This window comes from Cervus canadensis, chromosome 20 (genome assembly GCF_019320065.1).
Source record: "Cervus canadensis isolate Bull #8, Minnesota chromosome 20, ASM1932006v1, whole genome shotgun sequence".
NCBI classification, from domain to species: Eukaryota; Metazoa; Chordata; class Mammalia; order Artiodactyla; family Cervidae; genus Cervus; species Cervus canadensis.
Window position 1 is genome coordinate 3,148,569 of NC_057405.1, and position 27,981 is coordinate 3,176,549.

Consider the following 27,981-nt stretch of genomic DNA (forward strand, 5'->3'; position numbering starts at 1 on the left):
TTTTGATGAAATTCATTTATTTCAGTAGAATTAAACTATAAGCAGCATGAAAATGTAAAGTGCTACATAAAAGCCCACAATACATTAAATTTAAAAGGTTTCACTGGCTTAAACAGTTACAGGCAAAACAGACATGTTTTTTCAAGCATGCATGCTATTTTAACTACCCTTGTACGTGCTGTGTTGGTCAAAAAAACAGTCATGAGTTACCTAAACCTGAGGATTTGGGAGAGGAGTCCTAAGCCTTTATCTACCAGATCACACGTTTTTTCCTAGCCTTATGCTATAAATAAGGGATTACAGTGGGGCTTTAAAAATAATGGTTTTCTGAAGAAGCCCTTTATCGGGGTGTTAAGAAATGGCTCCAAAGACCAATTTTGTTCATTAACTCCACGATGGGGGTCAGATCGACAACTTAAGGATTTTTAAGTAGCAACATGAGCTGAAACGGAAGAAGCAAAAGATATGCCACTTTCCGATATGTGTATCAGGTGCCAAAAAAAAAAAAACAAAGGAGAAGCTGGCCTGGCAGCTGATGAGTGAGGGATGAGAGGCCAACTCAGGCAGAGGAGGAGCTGTGTGACGTGCCGTCCTCTTCATCAGTTCTAAGTGCACATACACCCCATGAACGCATGCAACACTATCACCCAGACTGAGGCTGGCTCAGAGGGAAAGCAGGGGAGACTGTCCCTAGCACACGGTTTAGCTCAGCCTAGGCTGAGACGGGGGGATGTTCTTAGGTGATAACGTGACCTGGTGCTGCCCAGGTGAGTCAGAGACCTCCTGCTAGGAGACCACTGAACCAATGCCCCTGATACCTTACATTCCAAACCAAGACTTCAGTTCTCAGGGCAATAAAGTTCTAAGACACTAACCTATAATTTTTCTGACATAGGAGGTCTTCATAAAGTCCTTAGGCTTTTTAGACTTTACCAAATTCAGCTGTAGACAGAACAGTAACAATCTGTAAAGACTTTAAAAATGATAATTTATTAAAATTTATGAAAACTGTGCATTATATCATAGTATACAATATGTTCTTATTTTAGATACAGACATAAACTGGGCTATCAAATGAAAACAAATTGTGTCTAACAGTTCATAGAACCAAAGCCCTATGAGAGCAAGAGTAAAAATTAAATTGGCCTTTAAAATCATTTTATAAATTGTTTCTATATTGCCCATAATAAACCACATAAGGACTTTATAAATACCACTCTCCAAAGTACTCAAGATACATTATGGACTAACTTTTGTCGTCTTGCCTAGAACCTAAACACAATTTACAACACTGAGTTGTAAAAAAAAATAATAATAATAACTTACAAATGCACTTTTAGAGCATAACCTATTTGAAAGTTGGGGACTGCCTGTATTTAAAAATTAAATCTTCATTAGCAATACTCTCGCGAGTGCCCTCAATGCTGCTACAGAACATGCTGAAGGCAATGTTTTCCTGTGACTATACGTTCTTACCAGGCATTATTTACGATGATAGTTTAAATTATCTACTAGTCTGTGGAGCTAGCTAGCACTAAGTTATATATTGATTTTTGCACTGAAAATGATCTCTTGGGCTTTGATTAGGTAGGCAATTCTAAGTAGAGGTTTTTCTAATTTCTATCCCTGTTACATGGGCCCTGAGCTTTTCTATTAAAATGGTACATGAAATAGTTCAATATTATGCATATTACTAAAATAATTAAATTTATAGTGATTATAAAGCTAGGAATATAATACAACTCAAAAGACATCCAAGTCCAAGTAGAGCAAACATTCAAATCTTAAGACCCTCCCATTTAACTTTGGGAAGAAAATCAAGCAATTTCCTGGCTTGGACACTTCCTTCCTTATTTCAAAGATCTAAGGAGGATTGTTTTCCTTCTTTTTTAAAAAAATCTTGTGTGTGAACTGGAGAGAAGGGGATACAGCATATCAAAGTGGTTACAGAGCATTATTTCCCCTTCAAATAACATCCAGCAATAAAGATGTAATCTCATTTCCTCAGAAATGTTTGACCAAAATAGTTAATTTCACCAAAGAATGTTTAGGACATAGAGTCAGTCATAGAATGGGCAATCCCAGTATCTCTCACATGAATACGTTTTAAGCAAGCTATTTGAGGAGTTCTATTTTCCCTTTTCAACTCTTATCCCCATATCATTCTACATAAGTAGAGACAGAGTACTCAATAAAGGGTATTGAGTAACTAGTAATACTCACTGGAACTTAAAATACCATCTTTCATCCAAAAATTCCAAAGGGCTATACAGAAAAGTATCACAAATTTACATAAAGAAAAGCTGAGGCGTGAAAAACAGCAAATAAGTTATTTCCCTGTAGAGCAGGTTGGATAGAGACACAAGGGACTTTGACTTCCAGTCCCTTAAACTAAGCAGGACACTGAATGTCTAGATATATTTATACTGAATTTATAAGGATCAAAAAAGGAATGAAGGGTAAATATAAAATAATTATTCTGTAAACAATTCTTAGATTATACCCAATGCAGAATGTTTAATGAAGCAGCTGAGTCACAGCTCTTAAGACACAAAACAATATTATAACTCAAAGTCAAATATGTACTCATTGGCCAGATATATTCGTCGGAATATAAGGGCTGCCAATGCCAAAGTCAAGATGACAATCAAGACAGCAGACCCGCCGTGGTCGGTGTGGTTGTCTCTTGGCTGCTGGCCCTGGGTGACGTCTGGGGAAGTAGACGACCTTCTTTGACTTTGCTGCTGGGCCCGGCGCTGTCGAGGGCTCATGGAGGTACTCTTAGCTACGGGTGGGGCAGGCTGTTGAAGGGATGCTGCTGAGGGGTTCTCGGTTCCATACTACGAAATTTTAAGAAAGTCAGTTTGAAACTGGCAAAGCAAACTTGTATAATACATACAGGCTATTCAAGAGTACACAATATCACAGAGCAGTAAGGAAAAACTACCAAGAAATCTCTGAAGGCTGAGATGAGTAACTCACCCTCCTGAATAAGCCAGCAACACAACTTATTCTGAGTGCTTGCAGGTGGAGGAGGAATTTACCCGCAACAAGTAAGACAAGGACAGAGTTTATCCACATTCTCCACAGACGGCTTTGTACCCTCCTCTGGCTGCAATTCCAGCAGTATCTGCCAGGCATCTGAGTACTGCCCTTCTTTCAGAAGTCAAGGAGAGAAGCAATTTGATTCCCACTTTCTACATAAAGATTTACCATATTCTAAATGGCAAAAAAGGACAACTCTCAACAGTATTCTTCCTCCAATGTTATCTTACTACATCAATAATCATAGAAGATAGGAAATAATTTCAAACCATATGTTCTACATAGTAATACTGTTATAAAAATTAGATGTGGTTTTCAAAACAGGTTTATCCTTTCTCACAATCCCCCTCAACTGAATTGAACACAAGTTCAGAACTCTTTACTGTGTGTTTGAACTATGTTACTTTATGAGTGTAAAGCATGAACTATTGTCAAGAGTACCCTGGGTATGTGCTGAGAAAAATGTGGAGGTAGGTATGGGAGACTCAGGAGGTGCCCTCTACAAAGCCCTGGACGTCAACTGCTTTCTATCCTTTCAATGAATGCTTGGTCAAAGCATAAACACCACGTGGTAACAAGTGATTCAAAGTCATAAATGTGGTTTACAGACAAGAATGGAGAAGGAAATGGCAACCCATTCCAGTACTCTTGCCTGGAAAATTCCATGGATGGGGGAGCCTGGTGGGCTACAGTCCATGGGGTCGCAAAGAGTCAGATACTACTGAGCAACTTCACTTTCTTTCTTTCTATAGTTCCTTTTGGAGAAGGAAATGGCAACCCACTCCAGTGTTCTTGCCTGGAGAATCCCATGGACGGGGGGCCTGGTGGGCCACAGTCTATGGGGTTGCAGAGTCGGACACGACTAAGCAACTCACACACACACACACACATACACACACACACACACACAGAGACAAGAAAGCTCTACAAAATGTGAATTTCATTTTGCTTATATAGATACCTTAACTCTACCTCTAGTAACCAAAGTCTTTATTGTATTGAAAACTTTATACTGATTATAATAGAGTCAACACACATTCTTTCAAATAAGTAAGAATGCATGTTTTATTCAGAATCACTTTTTAAATTGAGTAAATACAAAAGATTTTAAATACTTTTCATTATAGAAAATTTCAGTATTTAGAAGAAAAAAAAATCTAAAAATATAATTCAAATACTTCTTTAAAAAACAGGTAAGGGAATGAGCTTTGTCCTGACAACAGCTATAAACAATAGGGAATAAACTGCTGATCTTACTTATCTACAGAAGACACTTTAATTCCGACATCACCCCAACATTAAAAGATGTAAATAATCTGAGTTTCTTAAGACTCTCCTTTGGAAGCACTCACACGTAGTGGCCCATAACACAGAGGCAGAACTGGGACTTCCCTGCTCCAGGGCTCAGGAGAAAGGTGCTCACTGAAGAGCAGGCCCACGAGGACCGCGTTTTATGGGCCTTACACTGTCACGCTGCATCACGCAGAGGTTTAACACTGACGGAGGTGAACTGAGCTACCGTGACCAAGGCAAGAGCCCCCGTGCACCTGAAATCTCCCGTTCTTCCCGCCGTTCAGCCAAGAGGACAGAAGGGTCTGACACAGCAAAAGCACTCGAGGCTTACAGGGAGATGGGTTCTTAAGAAAAATAAAACAGGAGGCGGCAGAGTCAACCCAGAAACCAGCATAAGAGACTGACTCGTCTTAAAGCTTTTATTCACAGGCGCTGCTTTTTTCCAGCAGTTTGAGTGGCGAACACAAGCCTGACCAGGACTAACACACGCAGTCTTATCACCACTGGGCTGGCTTCACCACTTCACGGATGTGTGACCCTGAGCAAGCTATTTAACCGAAGACTCAGCTCCCTCTCTTGTACAAGGGTAATATCCAGTTCAGCAGTTGTGAAGATTAAACAGCATAATGATATAAAGTGCAAAGGGTACACAATTGCTTATTAAATCTTAGGCATTACTAATATTACTATCGATACATCCCTTTGAAGACTCCAGATTCAGGTTAACAAAAGAAAAGTCATGACTTTATTTAGGACTAATTCTCACAATTTTATTAGTATGATTAATGTATTTAGAACAACAATCCCTCAAACAATGACTTTAGATGACATTTTAGTATGTGTACTTCATGGAAATATTTATGTAGATACACTGCTTTAAATAGGTTCCTAAATTTCAGATTCCTTTTGGATGATACATTACTAACTAAAACTTAGTGCTGTGTTATTATGAAATTATCCCTATTTTAAACAATCACATCACGGTAAAACTGTATGACTTCAGTGTTGTAGACCCAGAAGACTCTAGATTGGAGCTGAAGGACTAACTGGACAGTTTTGGTGGTCTTACTGAACCACAGATGCAGAAACAAGTTGGGCTTGGCCATTTCAAAACACCATAGGTTTGGTGGCACAACATTTAAATCTTTGCTGTTTACCTAAACTTGTTCAAACACGTATCACAGAATGTATACTTAAGTGAGAACTGTTTCTGTTTCCTTTATTAAGATGAAATGATCATTTCTGGGAACATAAAAATATGTGACGTTTGTATCCAATTAAATTACATTTAAATATATATGTCACAGTCACAGATAAATCCCTTGTAATACGTATAAAATTTTCTATAGTTTAGCATCTATAAGGGAGTTTTGTGTTTGCTTCTTAATACAAAATGGAATGGCTTATTCAGAACCTCAATCTCGGGAAGAAGAAAAAAAACTGATAGACTGGAAGAACATAAGTCAACCATCAGTATTGTTCCCATTTCTACAGAGCTAAAAAATCTGCATCAAAAAGCAACAGATGGCCTGATGTTATCTGCTGTATTTAGACTGTGGGCAATCTCTCGCCCCCTCAAGGATAAAAAAACGTAGCTTATCTGGGATTTGACGTATAACATCTCAGTGAATTCATATTATACCGGCATGTAAAGCAGCCACCTCCAGCCAAAACCAGGTTTCAGGTACCTCCCTAGTGATCAAATTATATAATCACACTCCCAGATAATCTGTACGTAAACATAATTAACAGCTAAACTTGTAACTATATGCAATTTATTGTTTTAACCAGAATTGGTATCAATTAATTACCTATACCTATGAAGAAGAGTTCTGTGTTAGGTACTTTAAAATCAGAATGGGTGGTGATCACTTTGTAATGCATAGAAATACCAAATCACCACGTTGTGCATATAACTAACATAGTATTGCCGGTAGATTAAACTTCAAAAACAAACTCAGAGAAAAAGAGATCAGATTTATGGTTACCAGAGGGGTAGGACAAACAGATGAAGGCAGTCAAAAGGTACAGACTTCCAGTTTTATGATAAATAAGTCCTAAGGATGTAATGTACAGTATGATTAATGCAATTAACATTGCTGTTACATATGAAAGTTATTGAGAGTAAATCCTAAGAGTTTTCATCACAACGGAAACAGTTTCTTTTTCTTTTTCCATTCATTTTGTATCTATGAGCTACTAGATATTTGCTAAATTTATTGTGGTAATCATTTCATGGTATATGTAAGTCAGATCATTACGCTGTGTGCCTTTAAATTTATAGAGTGGTGTATGTCAATTACACTGCTAAAACTGGAAGAAAAAATAAGGAAGAAATCAAAATAGAAAATAATATTGTAATAACAAAACTATTGTTTTTGCGATCTAATTTACTAAACGTTGTCATTTCTTTACCTGTATTCCTAGTATATTTTTAAAGTGCCAATCCTCAGATTCATTTATTCAACCAACAAACACGACCTACTATATACAAGGCTTTGTGCCAGGCACTAGGGGTACAGTGCAGCAGAGAGGCCTGATCCTCAAGGGACGTACATTCCGGGAAGTGAAATAGACAATCAGTAATTGTAAAACAAATTTCAACTGGAATAAGGATAACTGGAATATGCAACAGGGAACTTGACACAGCTTTAAAATAGACTAAAGACAGATTTAAATATACCACAAAGTATTAGCAGACTGTCTTTACAGGTGACCACCCTCCTTCTCTCTGCAATAGGATGGTTCTATTTTTTTAAAAAAAACTATTTGTGATATAGAAAACAATTAGAATTCTAAAGGTGAAAAGTAGTCTGAATATTTTTTTAAATATTTCAAGCTAAAACATATATTGACTAAAATTAATTCACTATATCCCTCTATAACATACAATTACATGGGCAACACATAAAAATAGCTAATCTCCTAGCACATGCTTTTTTCTTATACCTCCTTCTCCAGTCCCCTCCAAGAATTTACTTTACAGTACCCTCTCTCCTGCTTTCTCCACCCCACTTTTTTCTACCCATCTCAGTCTCTGGAATGGGACAGGACCACTCAATCCCACTTTATATTTGCCTGGGCAAATCAGTATTTGCCCAGCTTCTATTTTAATTTTCCTGACCCTTTAACATCCTCTCTAAACTGGGGAAGCGGGGAAAGATGTGGCTACTCAACCAAACAACCTGTTACCAAAAAGACAGTTCATCTCATATATAGAAAGTAAAGTCAATGTTTTTTCCCTATAATCCTAATTATTTAGCAATAATCCAGTCACATTTTCTTAATGGGTCTCTCCAGTGACCAAGACCCACTAATGTTTAGACAATAGGTCTGCTGCTGCTACTGCTAAGTCACTTCAGTCGTGTCCAACTCTGTGCGACCCCATAGACGGCAGCCCACCAGGCGCCCCGGTCCCTGGGATTCTCCAGGCAAGAACGCTGGAGTGGGTCGCCATTTCCTTCTCCAATGCAGGAAAGTGAAAAGTGAGAGGGAAGTCGCTCAGTCGTGTCCAACTCTTCGCGACCCCATGGACTGCAGCCCACCAGGCTCCTCCGCCCATGGGATTTTCCAGGCAAGAGTACTGGAGTGGGGTTGCCATTGCCTTCTCCGAGACAATAGGTCAGGGCACAACTAATAAGACCCACAGCGCCCATGGAATCTTTCCTTCAGTGATTATTTACTAGACACTTACTATGCGCAAGGCAGCATTTGTCCAGCAGAACATTTTTTGAGATGACAATAATGTTCTGTATCTATGCTGTCCAGAATGGCAGCCACTGGCCACTCGGCACTTTTGAATGCTTGAATTGTGGCCAGTGTGACTAAGGAACTGAATTTTTAATTTAGCTTAATTCTGAATAAGAGCAAGTAGTTTATTTGGGAAGTGATCCCAAGAAAGTGTGCGCATGCATGCTTAGTCGATCAGTTGTATCTGGCTCTTTGCAACTCTTTGGACTCTAGCCTGCCAGGCTCCTCTGTCCGTGGAATTCTCCAGGCAAGAATATTGGAGTGGGGTGCCATTTCCTCCTCCAGGGGATCTTCTCAACCCAGGATCAAACCAGAGCCTCTGTGTCTCCTGCACTGCAGGCAGACTCTTCACCCTCTGAGTTTTAATAAGGTAAATATAAACTCAAGGAGCCACATGTGGCTAGTGGCTGTCCTACTGGACAGAGACCGTCTAAGGCAAATCTCTGACTCCAGGCCTTTCAGTCAGGGCCTTAACACAGCTTAAGAAACCTGCCAAAGACAGAGCACCTATTGAGAAAGTGGCTAATGAACGTATATTTCATTTTATTCAGAGTCTAGCACTATACTGAAACTAACTTTTCAGAAAAGTCATGTCAATAGAAGGAAGGTCCTATTTAGGTCCTATTGTCCTCTCTATAGAAAAGGAAGGACAACAGGACCTAAACCTGTTTTGGTCCAGCTCCATTTAACAAAAAAGAAGACTCAGAAAATATGAATAACTTGTTTTAAGACACTATAATTCATTAGAGGGAGAGCTTGTCTCGAATCTGTTAGGAGGACCAAAATATTCAGATACTTCATCTAGAGATCTCCTCTTCCTACTGCAAATAGTTATGACGGTACAGATACAGATGTAAAAGACAAGGGCCATACCGATGTGCTTGCTGTAGCTCCCTGGAATGTTGCAGGTGTGTCATCCTGTAAATCACTTAGTGAAAAAGAGTGGTTTAAGTCCGACTCAGCAATAGTCTTTCCAGATGAATTAACTTCTGCCTATAAAAAAAAAAAGATACACCCAAGAGCAGTGTCACAAGAGGAGATGTACAGGATAACCCACAACCTACTAAATTCTCTCTTGGGTTTAACTATTTATTTTATTTTAATTACTACTTTAATATCAACTATCAATCAGGTAAGCTCCGAACACTCATGGTGTCCAACACCGTGCTGGTAATTTAGGAGGAGGAGTAGACGATACCTGTTCTCAAGGAGCTGCTACTTGGTGAGGGACAAAACTAATACTCGTGGTTCACGGTCCACTCCAAAAAGCTCTAAAAACTATAAAGTTTTTTGTAATTTTTAGGCATAATCTGACATGTGAGGTTAATAACAGTATATGTATTTTCACATTAGTGTAAATATTCCCAAATTTACTGATGAGATATTAATAGATTTGATTATTAGGAGCTGCCCCAGATCCCACTGTGCATGTTAGTGCAAGTTTAATATTTTCTAAAATCTGAAATTCTGATGTACAAGAGACATTTGGCCCTAAAATTTTCAAAGAAGTAATGTTAAGTACAACAGGAATCCTCAGAAGGAAGAAAATAACCAACATTTATTAAGCACCTCCTCTTTCGGGCACCACAATAAAACAGAAGGAAAAGTTTCTCCCAAGACCTGGACATGGAAGGATATACAGGATGTAGAAAGGTGAGACAAGGGAGGAGGCAGCTTGCTGCTTAATGCAGGCTGACTTTTCTGATGGAGCTAATTAAATTCCAGAAGTAATTAAATGTTTGCGCAAAACAGACGCAGAACAAAAGGATATGAGAGACACGTCAGAATATTAATAGCAACTGTTGCGCGGGGGGTGGGATTATGCATGCTTGTCATTTCCCCCTTATTGCTTATCTGTAGTTCCTATAATAACAGTTAAAATTTATTATGCACCAGACAGCTCTACTGTGAGAATTTACTCAATCCTTATAATACCATACAAGTGCCATTATTTATTTACAGATGAGAAAAAGGTACAATATGAGCAATATGGCCCATGTCCTACTACTAGCAAAGCTGAGATCTGACCCCTGGCAGAGTACACCAGAGTCCAAGCTTTTAACTATTACTATGCTATAATGCTGCTTCTAAAAATATATTAGTTTTGTAATAAGGAAAATAATTTGTAAAGATCTCAGTACAATGGAACTATACTGCTTTACTTTCTATCCAAAATTTGGCTACGCAACAAAAGGGTTTCATAGTTAGAATTTATTTACAAATTTAGAGTACCTTAAAACTGATTTGTCTAGCCAGTTCCTTGGCTTCTTGGTCAGCCTGGCTTGAATCGCTTCCAGATTTTAAAGGCAACAGGACATCCTTCATGGCAAAGCCACATCCCTCACAACAGAAATCTTGTGATCTGGTAGGAAGCAATTTTTTGATGGATATAAATCAGATACTCAAAAGTTGATCTATCTAAGATACTCAAATACTGAGTGATTAAATTTAAAAGAACACTGGACAACTCCATATCACATTCCTACATGTAAATTAGATAATTTTGGCAATAATTATAGTTCAAAGACAAACACACAAGTTAAATTTGTTTTTTAAGAAAATCCATGTCAATTATACCTCAATTTTAGCTATCTGAAATTTAAAAAAATATATCAGGGTTTAGATTTCATTTTTTCCCAATATACTACCTCTTTAAAAGAAAAGTTTCAGATCTATAAGACAGCATACAAATTGCTTAACTACACTGTCCTTAAGTTCACACACAACAAGCCTATATTAAGTCTGTGTAAAAAGTCCATTATAAAGCTCAAACTGGGAATTCTCTGGCAATCCAGTGGTTAAGACAGTGCTTTCACTGCCATAGGCGTGGGCCTGATCTCTGGTCGGGGAACTAAGATCCCATATTCTTTTGGTGTGGCCAATAAAAAATTAAAAAAATTGAATACTATTTACAGATATTTCCAGGGGAAAAACTCAACAACTCTACTCATCTAAATAGCAGTACAATTTGAAAGATAAAAGACAATTCATGGACAATCCAGACAATGAAATTTATCATTCATTATAATAAATAGAGGCTCAAAATAAGCCTGTTAACTAGACTATTTCCTAATATTAATTTGATTTTCTATGCTTCCATTTTCTTTTTTGTATGACTAGAAGTAAATCAGTATAATACACTGTTACATTACTAAACTTTTACAAAAACTATTTTGTCATATTTCTAGTTCAACATAATAAAACTCTTAGATCTTGAAGAACATACTATTATAAAGAACATACTATTTATAATTTCATGTAAACAAAACACATGTAAAAGCTTTACTAATTTAGTACTGATTAATATTTTTTGTTTCACTAGAAGTAGCATTGCTGTCCATATCCTTTTGAGAATCAGTTGTATCCAAATTATTTATCTTAAAGTGTGTTCACTTTTTTTTCCCCTCTATTTTTTGGTCGTGCTGAGCAGCGTGTGGGATCTTAGTTCCCTGACCAGGGAAAGAACCCTCGCCCCCTGCAGTGGGAGTGTGGAATCTTAACCACGAGACTGCCGGCAACGTCCCAAAATGTGTTCATTTTTTAACTGAGAAGTCAGATGAAGTTTAAAGGAGAAAGTTTATTTTTAATACATTAGTTTATCCATAAGGACAGTATGCTACCATGGCTGAATGCAAAATCATGTTTTAGAAAGCCTTTATCACAGACTAAGAACCTAGACTATATATAGTGAGAAGTCTAAACAAAAAAAGCCTTATTTTTTTTTTAACCTTTTACATGAAATGAATTGGATATAAGAATCAATTTAGAAAGTCAACAAAGGAGATCAAAACAAATGCTATGTATTCAAAGTACATACTATAGTCTGTGAATAGTAGCTACAGGGTATATTCTGAACTTGGGAACAATCTTTAAAAGACAAGTTGCTGATAAAACAGGGAGTCTATCAAACCTTCCTGAGGGATGGAACCCAGGGATCCAACCCGTGTCTCCTGCACTCCTGGCGGATTCTTGACCGCTGAGCCACCAGCGAGGCCGTGCTAGGGTAAGACATACTGTCATTTAATTAAACATAGTAGATCTGGAGGGTGGTAGGCAGCAAAGTTCAGGACAGAACAAGGTAAAACTCAAGAACTGGTCTCCACACTACAAAGGAGAGGCTCCTCTGCACCTAATCACTCCTCTGGGTTATACAGACAGAATGTGCCTAAAACCTAGACGGCAAAACTGCTGGCGAGCTCCCATTCGATAAAGAAAATCTCCTTGGCTTTATTCCAGATCACTTGTTGAGCACTTGCTATGAGGCAGATGCTACAGATACAAAGACGATAAAGTGGGTTTCTTCCCTGCCTTCAAAAAGGTTTTTAAAATCTTCACGGAAAGCAACATACACATCATTACTGCGGCTCTTTTCTACCCGTAACACTGCCCAAGTGGAGGTAAGTGACCAGTACTGTCTTCTAGAAGATACTGTGCACTGTAGGCTGGTATTACCAACTACTTTTTAAAGCTAGAGAGCATGAAATAAATTCTTTAGAGTCTGATCACTCCTGGGGACATTAATACAACTAAATTTCTAAGCCAGGAAAACTAAGTCCAGGTCCTATGGCGCCAGGGTGAGCCACACAAGGAGCAGAGCCTCTCTGCTTGCGGCCGGCGTCCAGAACGGCGCTCGCAGCGCGGAACGAGGGAAGGCAGCACTCACTTTTTGGCGAGGGCTCTTCTCTCCTCGGGCGTGTAATCCAGAGAACCTATGGCTCCCTCTCCTTTCGTTGGCATAAACCCAATGATGGCTAATAATGCTGTTCTTACTGAAATAAAAAGTAAACACCAATCTGAGTTGCTTTGCAAAAGGAACTGGGTCTACTCTGAAAAGGAAAAAAAGACTCAGAGTTTCACTGAAGAGGTACAAGTAGGGAACTGTATTAACATGATGCAAAAATCCCGACAGGGAAAAGCACTATTATTATTTATTCAATAATAAAAAATTATTTATCCCAAACAGCTTCAATCTCGAGAGAGTATTATATCTTATTATTATGAATTGACTCAAGTTCTGTAAAACTTGTATTCACTGTAAATACTCACTGCTCCATGAAGGCTGCCAAGTTTCAGGATGATGTCCTGAGATGCTCAAACAGATTTTCTTGCCTACTTCAAATCGTCCATTAGCCTTAGGAATAAATAAGGCATTTAAAAAATTATGTATGTGTGTGTTTAATGTTTTATACTTTATAAGCATAAATATATTTTACATATAAATAATTTTTTTAAAGATAATTTTTAGAGCATTTTTAAAGGATGGGATCTCTAACAGGATACAGATTTTTGTCTTCTTATAGATACCCCACAAATACTTGTGAGATTCTGAGTGAATAATAAAAGCTGTTTTTAGAAGCTGTCATAGCACATTTTGAAACTGAGTTGCACAACCGCCATCTCAGTGGCTGACATACAGTGACGTCCCGACAGCCTCCTCTGCGCCCAGTGCGGTGCTAGGTTCTGGGAGGAGCTAAAAGAGAAGGCGTACCAAGGCTAGGGTGAAAACCAAGGACTCGGTGCCACCTAACTAGATCCTGGGGAGGAAGGCTCTGAGGTGGGAGTGCCTCTCAGAAGGCTGATGCAATTCCATACAGGAACACAGACGTGAAAGATGAGAATGACTTCAGTTTTGTCTCGGTGGAAGAGCTACTGATGGTGTCCAGCAGGCAGGCAGAAGTACAGATGTGCTAATGACAGAAGGGAACGCATTTCTGGTACGTGACTTTCACAGAGGTGATCAATGAAACCATTTCATAGAAATAAGAGAAAACAGTTGTAGTCTGAACTTGTAGAATATCCATACTTGGGAGAAGGAGAGGAAGAAGAGGCATGAAGTTAGAATACAAGTTCCAAGTAGGCAGAGTTTTGACTTACTCTCTGCTACACACACAGGGTACATGACACGAGTTTAATAAATATTTGCTGAATGAAAGCTGGAGAAGACTTTTCAAAAGAGAGAAGTGAATCAGAAAGAGCAAATACTGAACATCAGCATACATGATGATATCATCGATGAACAGCTGTGGCGTCAAATACCCTCCACCAGTTTCCCCACGTACCAGCTCTTCCTTCAGACCAGACCAGACCAGATGGCGCTCCCTACCATCCAGCAACTAAAAGAAGAGACTCCTAACACAGTAGGGCCCCGCCAGGCTCTCCTACTCCAGACCTACTGCCAGCGTGACTACTTCTCAATATCACCTAATACTTATTAAGCAGCTTCTATATATCAGGAACTTGACAGTATGATTATATTCTTCATACACATCCCTTTGGACAACTGAGAAAAATGAATTTCAAAGAGATTACGTAACCTGCCTGTGACATGACTGGCCAGAATTCAGGTCTGTTGGCTCTAAAACAAATGCTCTTTCCACTATAAACACACACCATAGGGAAAAACATTAATTTTGTCTTTCACCATTTGCTACTCCATGTGTATCAGAAGTTTAACTTAGATGGGAAAGGATGAAGACTGAGAAGAGATGGTGATTTCTCAAGCTGCTCTCTTGAGACTGGCGTAGTAAGCATGTTTCAACAGGGTGCTATGTGTGGGAAGCAGAACACAAGAGATGACACTACAGAGTCAGGATGTTTTGAAGGTTACAAAGAGAAAAAAAGCTACAGCTTAAAGTTGTAGCAGAGACATGGGAAGGTTTTTGTTTCATTTTTGCTTCTTTCAAGCTAGAGGATAATCAGACACACATAAACAAGAGGAAATGAAGGAAGGAAAGCTTTAACAATTAAGAGAGGAATTTACTGGTAGAACAAGGTCCCAGGAGAGCTAAGAGAAAGCTGGATGAATAGCTTTCCTCTACATGGAGATAAAACATGTGAAGATAGAGAGAAATTCTAAGATATAAACGGTAATAACATAGCCAACATTTATTGAGGACTCTACATCAATTCTTATTCTAAGAACTGCATGTGAAAATGAGGAAACTGTAAAAAAAAAAAAAAGATGAAAATGAAGGACAAAGCATCAGGTGAAAAGCTGAAGGAGGCAACGGGATTAAGGAGGACAAGGGCAGTAACTACCCTCTCCTGAGTGCTCATCGCGTGCCAGGCTCTGTGCACAGAACTTCATGCTCACTAAGTCACGGACCCCAACAACCACGCCACGGCAGTGGGCATCACGGGTGCTTCTCAGGTGCTTCAACTTCCTGGGGGTTTTCTCCAGAAAAAATATAGTCCAAGGTCTGGTCTCCCAAAGTTATGATAATCATGATCCGCTTTGTTTATTAGTGAAGAGGAATATGCACACTACACTTTACAGCCACCAGGAAGAGTTATTCCAGGAGCATTCCAAACAGCCGAGAACTCTTACCGTTAGGAGAATGATGCTCGGTGGTTTCATGGGATACTCCGGCGGCAGGACTATTCGTCCATGATAAACTCCTCCATCAAAATCAGAATCTGGGGGCCCTCTAACTGTGAAGTGCCATTCAAAAAGATTATCCTGAACAAAGACGGCAAGCATAAAGGGATCAATAACATTAAAAAGTTGGGTTGTTATTACCGTATTAGAAACATTACTGGGTGAGAAAAATTAACATTTTATATTATTCCTAGGACAGTTTCTAACGCACAATGTCTCAAGTATAAAAGTTATAAGTAAAAGCTATTTAATCTAGCTTTCATGTCACATAAGAGCTAAAATATTTTTTTAATACATTTTAAAACACATGAGCACCATTTCCGTTGCTGTTGTTTAGTCTCTAAGTCGTGTCCGAGTCTTTTGCAACCCCAGGGACTGTAGCCCGCCAGGCTCCTCTGTCCATGGGATTCTCCAGGCAAGAATACTGGGGTGGGGTGCCATTTCCTTCTCCAGGTGGTCTCCCTGACCCAGGGATCAAACCCACATCTCCTGCATTGGCAGGCATATTGCTTGCCACTGAGCCACAGGGAAGCCCCTGAGATCATTACATGTTCATAAATAAGATTATAGATTTACATATTTCCTATTCCATTAGCTCCATTTATTTTTTCTGAAAAATCTCTTCTGGACCCTTAAGTTTTAATATGGACTAACTGCTTGACACATTCCAAAATTCTTCACTTGAATGTCTCCTGGGTTTACTGGAATCTCAATCTTCCTTTGTATGTTTCATTCAGTTTTTGCATTATTTTGGTGTGGTTTACTGTCAACTACATTTCTCTGAAAGGAATATAAGGAAGAAAATCTGTACTCTTGTATGTCTAAAAATATATTTATTCTGAGTTCATGCTTGATCATTCTCTGGATGTGGATTTACCTAATTAATTAAATTATTTTTATTAAAAATTTATTTTTATTAAATTATTTGATCTAAAAATATTATAGACTTAAACTGATAAATAACCCCTAAAGCCCAATTAGTGAAAATTATTATTTATATAATCAAATAATTTACTATAAATTTGGATTATTTTAGCAAACTTTCCAAATTTATCCGTCATAGATGCCAAAAAGCTTATTAGTAAGTGGTCAGTAATATTAACTCATAGGCTGTTAACATCATATGTTAATATCATCGGATACCAAGTACTTCATAGTTTGCAAAATACTTGCACGAACATTATTACATTTTAGTCTCACCATTACCATGAAAACGAGACTGGGCACATTTAAATACCCTCCTTTCACAGACCGGAAGACTGAGGTAGAGGTAGAGATGTTTGTACAAAAAGCCCAAACAAGCTGCAGAGACCCCTCAGGGGGCTGAGTCTCCCAGATGAAGAGTCTGGAGTTCTTTCCACTTTTCCTCCCTCGTATCTGAGGCCCCCACCTTTTTTTTTTCGGCCGAGCTATGGCATGGGGGATCTTAGTTCCCCAATCAGGGATTGAACTCCTGCCGTGGAAGATTGGAGACTTAACCAATGGACCACTAGGAAAGTCCCTGAGACCCATTTTATAGAGACCAGAAATCTGCTTCTTCTAAAACATCTGATTCTGAATGGCTAACAGAAATACTCAGTGTATACCTTAAACTACCACAACACTGTAAATAACTGTACTTTAATTTTTTTTAATAGTTTAAAAAATACTCAGAAAATATAAGGAATAAAATATATCAATAAAGCATACCAAACACATTTACAATGACTCAATGCAGTGAAAAAATAACTTTAAGAAACTCAGAAGACAGAGACAGAAACTGACCTCTAAAGGCTGTGCGTGGTAGTGATCTGTTGGGTCTTTCAACTCTGCTGCTTCTTTCATTAAGCGTTTAACAGCTAAAACAAAATTCACAAGACAAAGACGTTTCAAATATACTTTTTCCATGTGATTAGCAGATTTACAGACCTAATGGATAAGTTCCTACTTCAACAAAAAACGTGCAGAGGACTTACTGAGTACAGCATATGATTTAATTATGCAATAATAGTAATAATGGAGGAAGAAAAGGCAGCTAGGCACTAGAAGAGTGACATATTAAATTAAATACATAGGGAAGTCTCAGAGGCACTATTTTTCTCTAGTAAGTACTTATATACACTCCCTATTAGGTGGCACTCAAACATTAATTCAAGTAATCCTCAAAACAACTGAGATAGGTGCTGTTTTTATCCCCATTTTCAGATGAAGAAACTGAGATATGGAGAGATTACACATGTCCAAGGTTACAGAGCTGGTAAACGACAGAACTAGGATTTCAACGCAGGCAGGCCGACTGCACCTTGTTAAAACAGCGACATTAACGAGAAACATGGCCTCTGACACTTATGCCCATGAACAGTAAACCCCCTAATATCCTCAGCCTCAGGACTTTCCACTCAACATCTTCTTTGACTTAATGGCACTGTCCCGACGTCACTGAATCTCCACAGCCCTAACTGAACTCCTGTTTGAAATGATTATTTGCTAAATTAAAACCTCCAATCCACTGACCCCACAACTGTCTTAACGCCACCTATACCTATACTCACTTCCATCGATCCATGCTCTTGGCTCTTAGATGTTCCCCTTTCATACTCCCCTAACTTCAATTCTAACTGAGCCAACCCAACCATCTTCTAATTTGGAGTCTATACCCAAACAGCTAAGCATTACTGAACGGGGTTTAAAAAGTCACGGACAGAGGCCCATCGATGCTATTACAGAGGGATTATTAACCACCTCCGCTGGGACAGGGAGTGCAGCATCCAATGCCACACAACGTCCTATGTCTCTCCAGTAAACCCCACCCAGCACCTTCCAAGTAGCGCCCCAAGACTATCTCATGCCTATTTGCGCTCTTCTCTTCCACCTCTTTCAGTTAATGGCAGACTGTATCCCCACGATAGACGACTGTGAGCAGCCAGGACAGTCTCGAGTCCCTGCGTATCTGTACCCTCTTTCCTCGCCTGTGGTTCACAAAGGTCAATCCTTTGATCCCAGCCCCTCACCCTCAAGCTTCAGGTGCTAAAAAAAATGTCAGGATACTGGTGTAGGATACAGAATAGCAAAGCCAGAGAAACACCGGATAGCTCAAGGCTCTCTGAGACTCTGCTTGAGAACAAACTAACATAGTTTAACACGCGCCATGAGAGAGGTACGCCCCAGGTGGGCACCTAACCTGAGATCGGACGGAAGAGAAGAGGGGTCGGGTGCTGAGATCTGAAAGAAAGACAGTAGGAGTCACCCAGCTGGGTATGAGAAAGCAAAGGAAACAAAAAAAGTGAATGTGCGGGGGCAGACTGGCATGCGATGGGGAGAGGCCACCTGAGAAACAGCTCACACATCAACAACCAGACAGCCCCTTGTGTATCAGGACTGCATAAAATTTCACTTTAATCAAGGGTTCCTACGTTGGAAAAAAAATTCTTAAGTCACTACCCTGTTCCATAACTACTAATATTCTTTTCCATCTCCTACTCTGAACTAAGCCCTATAGGCAGAGAATTTGGTCGCGTGATCAGTAAATATTCACCGAGCTCACACTAGATGCTACGTACGCTAAGCTGCTTCAGCGGTGTCTGACTCTGCGGAGCAGATGCTACACACATGTACACACTGAGACCCAGCTTCTCCCCCCCCACCCCCGGGTTCTAGTCACTGGGCTTTGCTCAGTTCTTTGCGCACGTCCCACCTTCTGGTTCAGACCTCCCTCCTTACACACCAGGTCCTCAGGGCTGCTCCTCCTCCCATCCCCACTTCATCGAGTCTGGCTCTCACTGGACCTTTAAGAAATTCACTCAGAAGGATCTCCTTGACGCCTCCTTCGTCCACTCTCAGAGGAGTGACTAGATTCCCATCAGGACACATAAAAGTCCCCGAGGGGTCCTGGGAGGAGAGTGGACGCCAGGAATGCTCTCCAGGTTATTTCCAGTGGTCAGTCAGGTTTGGGAACCACCGCTCTGGAGACCGTGTTGAGTCCCCACTCACAACACTCTATAATTTCTCTTTTATAAAGTTCACCTCTCACTTGTGATTAACACCTGTCTTTCGTGCTCAATAACATCTACTTCACTGAAGTCTCCTCAGAACTGAGCACACAGTAAACTCTCAAATATTAGCTGAAATGAACATTAGTATCTGCCCCCAACAAAATGCTCTCCAAGGATCTGATTAAAAGCAGTGGTTTTCAAATGTATTTGATGAGATAAAATCCTTTGTTCAAAGAACAGTTTAAGGAGAACCTCAATATGTAAAACAGATAACAGCAGGCTAGCATGGAAGGGCCTCTAAGTTATTTACCCCCTTCCACCTATTCTATCTAAGAGGTCCAGAGAAAAAGAATTGAAAACCCTGGGTTTAGAGCCATGTAAAAATATCATTAAGTTAATATTATCAGATATAAATAAAATCATGAAAGTTGTTATGAAGTTTATTAGTTTAACATGATTGCTGCCGTCAGCAATCAAAGACGCCAAGGAAACTGTTTTTTCTTTATTTCTCATCAGCTGGCTGCATAAGCTGAAGCGGTCAGATTTTATTCATTCCATCACCTTACCACATTTTTCTCTGCCTCTTCCTCACTCAGTTTATTAGGAGAGAAGAAAATAAACATCCAATGGATATTATGAGAGATGTGTGGAAGGGTCGGAACTGCTGCAAGAAAGATTAAAGGAACAATCATCGGCTCAACGGAAACAAGAGGAAAGGGGCAGGGCACAGCCTCTGAAAGAACGACGTGGCCCAAGGCCCGTCAGCAACAGAAACCGATGAGAACCAAAGGGGCCCAAGATGCATGCAGGTGGACTTCCGCTAGACCTGGAGCCTCGGCACATGTCTATGCTCTTTCTAAGACGTCAGCACCGACAGGCGCCGGGACGGTTCCAGGGCAGGTCCTCCGCCAAAACTGGGCGGGGCCCAACTCCAAAAAGTCCCCGCCCCCTTCCCCAAAACAGCTATTACAGCCCTCCCGCTCGTTAGCCTGTGCAATCACCCAGCCCCTAAGAGCTAACCACATCGTCTTCCCAGGCACCTCTCGCCTTCTGTGATGGCCTACACTCTGTCTGTAGAGTCTGTTTCTCTCTAAATCCACTTCTTACCCATCTCTTTGTCTCTCACGGAATTCTTGCTGAGATGTGACATCAAGAACCTGAGCTTCATTACGTGCTGAAACCAGATGTGTGATTCCAGTTGGAGGACTCTGGGTTCTGGCTGAGTTCAAGCCCTGGCCAAGTGAGTTCAAGGCTTAATACGAGGTGCATGGTTTCACATGGCTTCATCAAACAAGCTGATTTTATTAGTTCATGGGCCAACGTAAGGACAGTACCATGTGAGAGCCACAGTACATGGTCAAACAGAAGGTGAAACTATTCTAGTGTTCTTAGAATCTATTTTTCCTGAAACCACATATACTATGAACACTTTTGTGAAAAAGAACATGGACTCTGGAATTAGAGCTGCATTAAAATTGGCTCTGACATTTTGTAGCTCTAAATACTTGAAAAGTCTCCCATTCTTATTCTGCTGCAATGTTTATATCTGTCAAATGAAAGTCAGTAATTTCTTCACGTAATTCTCCTTTCCTTTTCACCCCTCCCTCTTCCCCAGGTCAGACATGGACTGGGATTTAAGGTCCTTCGATGATTCTCTCTGGTTCAAATGCAGGCCTTAAGCATATGAAGTTGGCAAAAGAAATGTCACTGCTATGGGGTGGTCAAGACTCAAAGGACTGCCCGGAGACCAGGGCTGGGGCACAGGATGCTCCTGACCCTCCATCTCTTGCTACCACATGGCTAGTGAGGAGACTTTTCCCATTCCAGCGCCTCTCTTATCTCTCAGCAAGGTTGTAAATGGAACTCCAACCACGGTAAGATAAGCTGTAATAGAAAGGAAAGGAAGGTGGGGAGCACATGCATTCCTGCTTTCTTCTTTTCATGGAGGCCACATGATCACTCTGGATCCAATCTCTAGGTTCCCAGGGCCGCCCATTAGCATTCTTCACATGCTCAGGTAATTCACTGGACTTTGGAGACAAAGCTCCAGGAAAAGGGGATCATTTACTGGTCACTCTCATGCATCTATATTCTCTTGGAAAATAAATATCTTGATATCATCAGTCTCCAAAGCATGGGTAAAATGCAGGAGACAGGCTTGTCAAGGATGTGAAGCCAATGTTATGCTCCCCAAGAGCCTCTTCCTGCTCCCACAGTGAAGACACTTGAGCAAATATTTAAGGACTGATATTTCTGCCCAGGAAGATCTTGCAAAGGTAGTATATTTGACAAACATTTAAAGAATATCTGAGTTATGGAGATAGAAGAATGACCAAAACTGCTTCTTGTCTTCAAAAAGCTTGTAGAGAAAGACATGAAAACGATTAAAACAGAAATACTGACCAAGGATGCACAATTACAGGGACTACTTAGTATGCCTAAGGAAGCCGGACAAGGCGGAACCTTAAAGAAGCTTGAAGAATTAATAGGAATTTCACATGAATAAAACGGAAGGCATTCTAAGCAGAGGTTCCAACAGGGACCAAGGCATACAGGTAAGAGCTGCTCCATCTGGAGAATCACTCAGGCAAAATGGGTAGATGGTGAAAATGCAAAGGAGCATAAGAGTGGTAGGAGATGAGGCTGGTGAGGAAGGCAAGGGTCAAATCAGGTTCAGCCCTCCGTGTTTAGTTGCTCAGTCATGTCTGACTCTTTGTGACCCCATGGACTGTAGCCCGCTAGGCTCCTCTGTCCATGGGATTCTCCAGACAAGAATAGTAGAGTGGGTTGCCCATCCCTTCTCCAGGGAAACCTCCCAACTCAGGAACAGAACAGAGGTCTCCTGCATTGCAGGCAGATTCTTTACCAGCTGAGCTAGCAGGGAAGCCCATCTAGACCAAGCTAAACAGTCTACTTTGAACTTTATCCATAGCTACCAGGAAGCTATTAAAATTTTGTCAATTTGAGGGGACTTCCCTGGTGGCTCAGCTGGTAAAGAACTCACCTGCAATGCGGGAGACCTGGGTTCAATCCCTGGGTTGGGAAAATCCCTTGAAGTGAATGGCTACCCGCTCCAGTATTCTGCCCTGGAGAATTCCATGGACTGTAGAGTCCATGGGGTTGCAAAGAGTCAGACACAACTGAGCAACTTTCACTTTCACCAGGAAGCTATTAAAATTTTGCCAATTTGAGGACTGACCTAATCAATTTTTATTTTGTTTCAACTGATCTGGTGATGATGGACAGTAATTGATTAGATATATGTGACTTTGTACATTGGTGCCCACATGGAAATGCATGTATTTGTGTGTGTTTCAGGGTAGGGAGTGGAGTAAAAAAGTAGACCAAGAAATCAAAGATGACTCCCATGGGTTCCTGGGTGGCTGTCAATTCCTGGGATAAGGAAAGAGGGGGAGGAAAGAAAACGGATTGGTTTTTGGTTTTTACACCTTGTAGAGATTTTTTTTTTTTTTTTTTGGTTTGTGGGAAATCTAGGTAAAGATGTTAAATCACCAGTAAGTTCTGTGTATCTATAGCCTAGGAGAAGGCTTTAAATCGGACATTAAAACTTGAGAATGATCAGCGTGAAGGGGCAGCAGATATCCTGGGCATGGACAGAGTGCGTGTATGCTGGGTCACTCCAGTCTATCTGACTCTTTGTGACCCCGTGGACTGTAGCCCGCCAGGCCCCTCTGTCCATGGGGATTCTCCAGGCAAGAATACTGGAGTGGGTTGCCATGCCCTCCTCCAGGGGATCTTCCCGACCCAGGGATCAAATCCACGTCTCCTGTGTCTCCTGCACTGCAGGCAGATTCTTTCCCACTGAGCCACCTGGGAAGCCCAGGGATAGAGTGACTCCTACATTTCTGATGGAGGTAATGGGTGCCTTTGCACCAACTTCTCATGTGCCAGCCATCTGCTGCACAAGCAGATAGGGCCCTTCTGAAGAAATCTTGCCACAGGAAATTCTTTACACATATGTCCCCTTACTGTGTACTCTGAGATCCTGATACTTAGACCAGAACAGACCCAAAAAAGAGAGCAGGGTGCCTGATCCAGAAGCAACTACTGACAGGGTAGTCAGAGGCTTATGAGGTGGCCTCACATAAGAGTTCTGCCCAGTATCACAGGTCCATTCTAGAAAAATCATTAAAAATACATTCTCCATCTATAAAATGAACAAATTTACTATCCATATGCTAACAAACTGGCCTTTAACCAGTTATTTGTATTGTCTTAGCTTAATTGTCCCATCCATACTGCTAAGACAATTCCATGTCAGATAGAAAAAGGGTTATAGCTCTTACATTGTGCAGCGTTTTTAACCACTTCCTTTCATGCATTCATTACCTTAAAAAGTATTACAAGACAGAAAAAAACAAAAAAAACATTTTCACTATGCTTCCCGCACTTTCAATAAGTTCCATATTTCGGCTAATTCACTTTTTCTATGAACACCAAAAGATCTGTAGATCTGTAGAATTAAAAAAAAAAAAGTTTTAAAAAACTCTTTTTTAGAACAACAGCACTAGCTCTGAGGAAATGAAACCGAAAATTACACAGCTAGAAGCATGTCTACCAAAGAGAGCTCAGCCAGCACCTGCCTTGCAGTAGGTCCCACAGTGTAGAAACAGAACAAAAATTCTGAAGGATTTTAAAAGCCTATCACAATCTCAGGTACAACAACCTATCAGAATTCAGTACAGTCCTCTGACAACCATCTCTTGGGACCCACCAACACCACTCCAAACGGCACTGCTACTCATTTTCATTATTCTCTGGACATTCCACTAAGTACCTCAGCTGTCTCAAGGAACTCGGTACCATGTGACCAAAAAGTCACCCTACGTTTTACCCACATATTTTTATCAAAATCTAGCACAATTTTAACGTTCTAAACATTCCCCCATCTAATCTTAAAATTCTCTCCCTCTTTCTCTTTCATCTCCCCTTTCCTCCCCTGGTGTTCTTAGGAGATGGGTTGAGGATGGCAGGGGTGGTGAATCCACTGAAATTGAATCCTATAAACGTATTTTTTGGAGTCCAAACCCTTCCGCGGATTTTTTTTTAAGTCTGTGGCTCCCCCAAACGTTATGACTGATTCTGCAACACTTGGTTACCGAGAACGTTTCTTAGCCTGACAGCACTCAAGTTAACAAAGCTCTGTTCAATCACTATCCTCAGGCTTTCCTCAGGCTTTGTTATGTTTTTAAGTCACTAAAAAAATCCAAGATTCATAGTATCGACTCTCTCCACGAGCATGGTGATCTTGCTGATTCTTACTGAGAAGTTGCTTCTTCCGTAGGAAAAAAGAAAAAAGAAAGAACCAATAAAGGTTGGCCAAACCATCACTAAAATCCTTTATTAGGATTATCTAGACCTGAAGTGCGGAGTTTCTCCCTCTGAACAAATTTATCAAGGTACAGATCCAATACCACTTATAGAATCCAAAGGTTTGTTTCAAGCCTGTCTTAATCTGAGAGCTGCTTACTTTTCGGGCTTCTTTATTTTGTTGTTTAGTCGCCAAGTCGTTTCTGGCTCTTTGCACCCCATGGACTGTAGACCGCCAGGCTCCTCTGTCCACGGGATTCTCCAGGCAAGAATTACTGGAGTGGGTTGCCATTTCCTCCTCCAGGGGATCTTCCCGATCAGAATCCAACCCGCGTCTCCTGCACTGGCAGGCGGATTCTTTTATTGCTGAGCCATCAGGCAAGCCCGCTTCTTTATTATACACCAGAAAAGTATTTGAGGCTAGGATTGTTTGGCTGCTTCTGTGAATGAAGCAGGGGTATTAAATACAGGAAGAGAAGTTTCTATGCCTGAACAGAGACATACATACATCTTACCAGTGTGGCTAAAATCATGATTAGTTCCAAAGTACATGGCTCGACTAGTTTTCTTAGCTTTTTGGTTAACTGCTTTAGTCCAGAACATCTCCTTTATGTTCTCTATTTGCCCCAAACACTGCAAACAGGACGTTGAAACGAAATCCTCAAATGAGAGTGAGTCAAACAGCTAATAAGAGTCCGGTGGCGGCGACCGAGAAGAGCTAACGACCGTGTTCCAGGAGCAGGTAGAGCAAGGGGTTGATCTCTATTGCTCACGGCCATCACCATTACACCTGTTCCCGGGGATGAGCTGGTAACCCAGGTCTACGTGGCGAAAACGAGGGAAGGGCAGTCGCGGTGCGGCGGGGAGACCCCAGGTCTTGTGCCCGCCGGGCCGCCCGGCTCCGCGGCCTGCACCAGCCCGGCAGGCGGCGGGCTGGCGTAGAGCGCGGAACCGGGAGCGGAGCGGCGAGTGGCGGCCGACGCGAGGGGACCGCGGCGCGGGTCCCCGGGGTCCCGGGTCACTCCCCCATCGCGCCGGCCGCGCGGCTCCGGCCCCCGCCCACAGCCCCGCTCACCCGGGCTCTTCAGGTTGTAGCGGGTCTCCATGGCGGGTGGCTGGCTCGGCTCCAGCCTCCCGGCGCGCCGCCGCCGCCTCTGCGCGCCGCCGCCTCCCGCGTCTCCGCTCGGTTCGGGCCGACCGGGTCCGGCCGAGGCGCCTCCGCGGTGGCCGCCCCGCCCAGGCCGGGGCTGCGGGCGGGGCGGGGGGCGCGGGCTCCGCGGTAGCACCGCCTCCTCCGCTGCTCCCCCGCCTCCCAGAGGGCCGGGCAGGCGCCGGCGCCGGCCGGGGTGCCGCTGAAGCCGGGGCTGGGCCGGAGGTCAGCCTCCTCGTCTGGCCGCGGGCCCCACGCCGCCGCGGCCGCCCGGCCTGCGTCACCCGCCCTCGCCCAGGTTTTGTGAAGTTGTCCTGACGTGGCAGTCGCTTCGTGGCGGGGGCGCGGCTCGGCCGCTGGTCCCTTCGCCGGCCCCGCGACGCGCGCTCCGGGATCTGCAGGAGCGGGCGGCGCTCAGGTCTTGCCCTTGCCGGCCCCACCCGGGCTCCCCAGGCGCTCGCGGGGCTCCCCGCGGAAGGGCGCGGCCGAAGCGCCCCGGCCGTCCTCGCTGCGGGCGGATCGGGGCCCAGGTCCTCGAGACCGGTTCCGAGCCTCCCCGGCCCGGCGCCCGTGTGGACCGGCCACTGCCAACTGCTTTGTGTTCAGACCGGTAGCTGTTTGGGGTGGAAACAGTGAAGCAGGAAAGGCGAAATCCAGTGATAAGAGAATGAGAAGGGTTTTTATAACATTTTTCCCCCAGACAAATATGCTAGGTGCAAGGCAGTTAAGCATTTGGGAAGATTTTTAAAAAAAGAACTGAATTGGGTTCGGAAGCATACATGAATGAAAGGTATCCCCTCAAAGAACACATTTCAGGCTTCATTGTAGAAACTGACGTCACGAAAAAGACTTAAAAAGGGACAAGGATTTAGGAAAAGAGGGGGGACTGGGACGATGGAGTGGATGAAGAGGGAAGGTGAGAATTCTATGTGGAATGAAGAGGGTTAATCAGGTTGGGCAAATTTTATTTTGTTATATAAAAATAGAAAACTTTCTTTTTGAAAGGTAACAATATGCCACCCCAAAATATGCCTCTTTGGCATAAGGATTATCTTGAGCTGAATATTTTTGAGAAAGAGCAGGCACAAGAGAATCTCTGAAAACAGAGTAGAATTTACCCTTTCCTGAGGGAAATTCGCGTTTTTTAAAACACATTTTTTTGCTGTACTGGGCTTAGTCGCTCAGCTGTGTCTTCTCACGACCCCATGGACTCTGCAACCCCATGGACTGTAGCCCGCCAGGCTCCTCTGTCCGTGGGGATTTGCCAGGCAAGAATACCGGAGAGAGTTGCCCTACCCTCCTCCAGGGGATTCTTCCCAACCCAGGGGTCGAATCCAGGTCTTCCGCATTGAAAGTGGATTCTTCACGGCCTGAGCCACCAGTGTCTGAGAAAGTCGACGAAATGGCAAGAGAATCTGAATGGAGGAGATGCTAACAAATCTTCGAAACAGCCTTTACCCCTGTTTAGGTGCTTTCCCTGTGCCCTTTCATTACTGGCCTCCTTCAACCCCCCTACAGCTTTCTTCCGTCTTTAGCTGACGATACTGCCAACCTTTGGTAGGGACTCAGGGAGTTATTCAGCTTGTTTTTCCTTTTGTTCATTTGTCTGTTGCAAGGGGTGTCAGCCAAGAGCTCAAAAGGGAAAAGTTGTGCCTTTTCACGCTAGTGACATGGGTTATTTATACCCATTTGACAGATGAAGACAATTGAGGTCCCAGAGAACTCAAGCTTAAATTCTATTTTCAACTACATTAAAAGTTCTTATCTGTGGCCCCCCAAAATATTGCCTGCCATTTCAGTAAACAAAGGATGTCTGCCTGCCATCAGCTGTTGCACTTGCCCGTTGAAGGTACACCCTGAGGGGAATTCAGGATAAAGTAAAACAGGATACTGGCCCTAGAGAGTGGACAGAATAATTTTAGAGTCCCGACTCTTGCATCTTCTCATAGGTAGAAAAGCACTAAAATCATGAACTTGAGATACCTGTATTTTTGTGATTAACAGTAATCTTTTGTTGTTCAGCTACATGTTTTTTACATTTTTTGTTTGGTTGGTTTTTTCCC

The 27,981-nt window shown here is 41.9% G+C and overlaps 1 protein-coding gene across 1 annotated transcript; it reads right to left on the reverse strand.

Moving 5' to 3' along the window:
• UBE2J1 (ubiquitin conjugating enzyme E2 J1) lies at positions 1 to 26,174 on the reverse strand. Its single transcript, XM_043439132.1, has 8 exons — positions 25,844 to 26,174; positions 17,231 to 17,304; positions 15,416 to 15,547; positions 13,135 to 13,219; positions 12,752 to 12,857; positions 10,321 to 10,450; positions 8,962 to 9,081; positions 1 to 2,840 (listed from the first exon to the last, which is right to left on the reverse strand). The coding sequence occupies exons 1-8, from the start codon at positions 25,872 to 25,874 to the stop codon at positions 2,562 to 2,564; spliced, it is 957 nt and encodes a 318-aa protein (XP_043295067.1). The 5' UTR covers positions 25,875 to 26,174; the 3' UTR covers positions 1 to 2,561.
• Between the last annotated feature and the right edge of the window lie 1,807 nt (positions 26,175 to 27,981).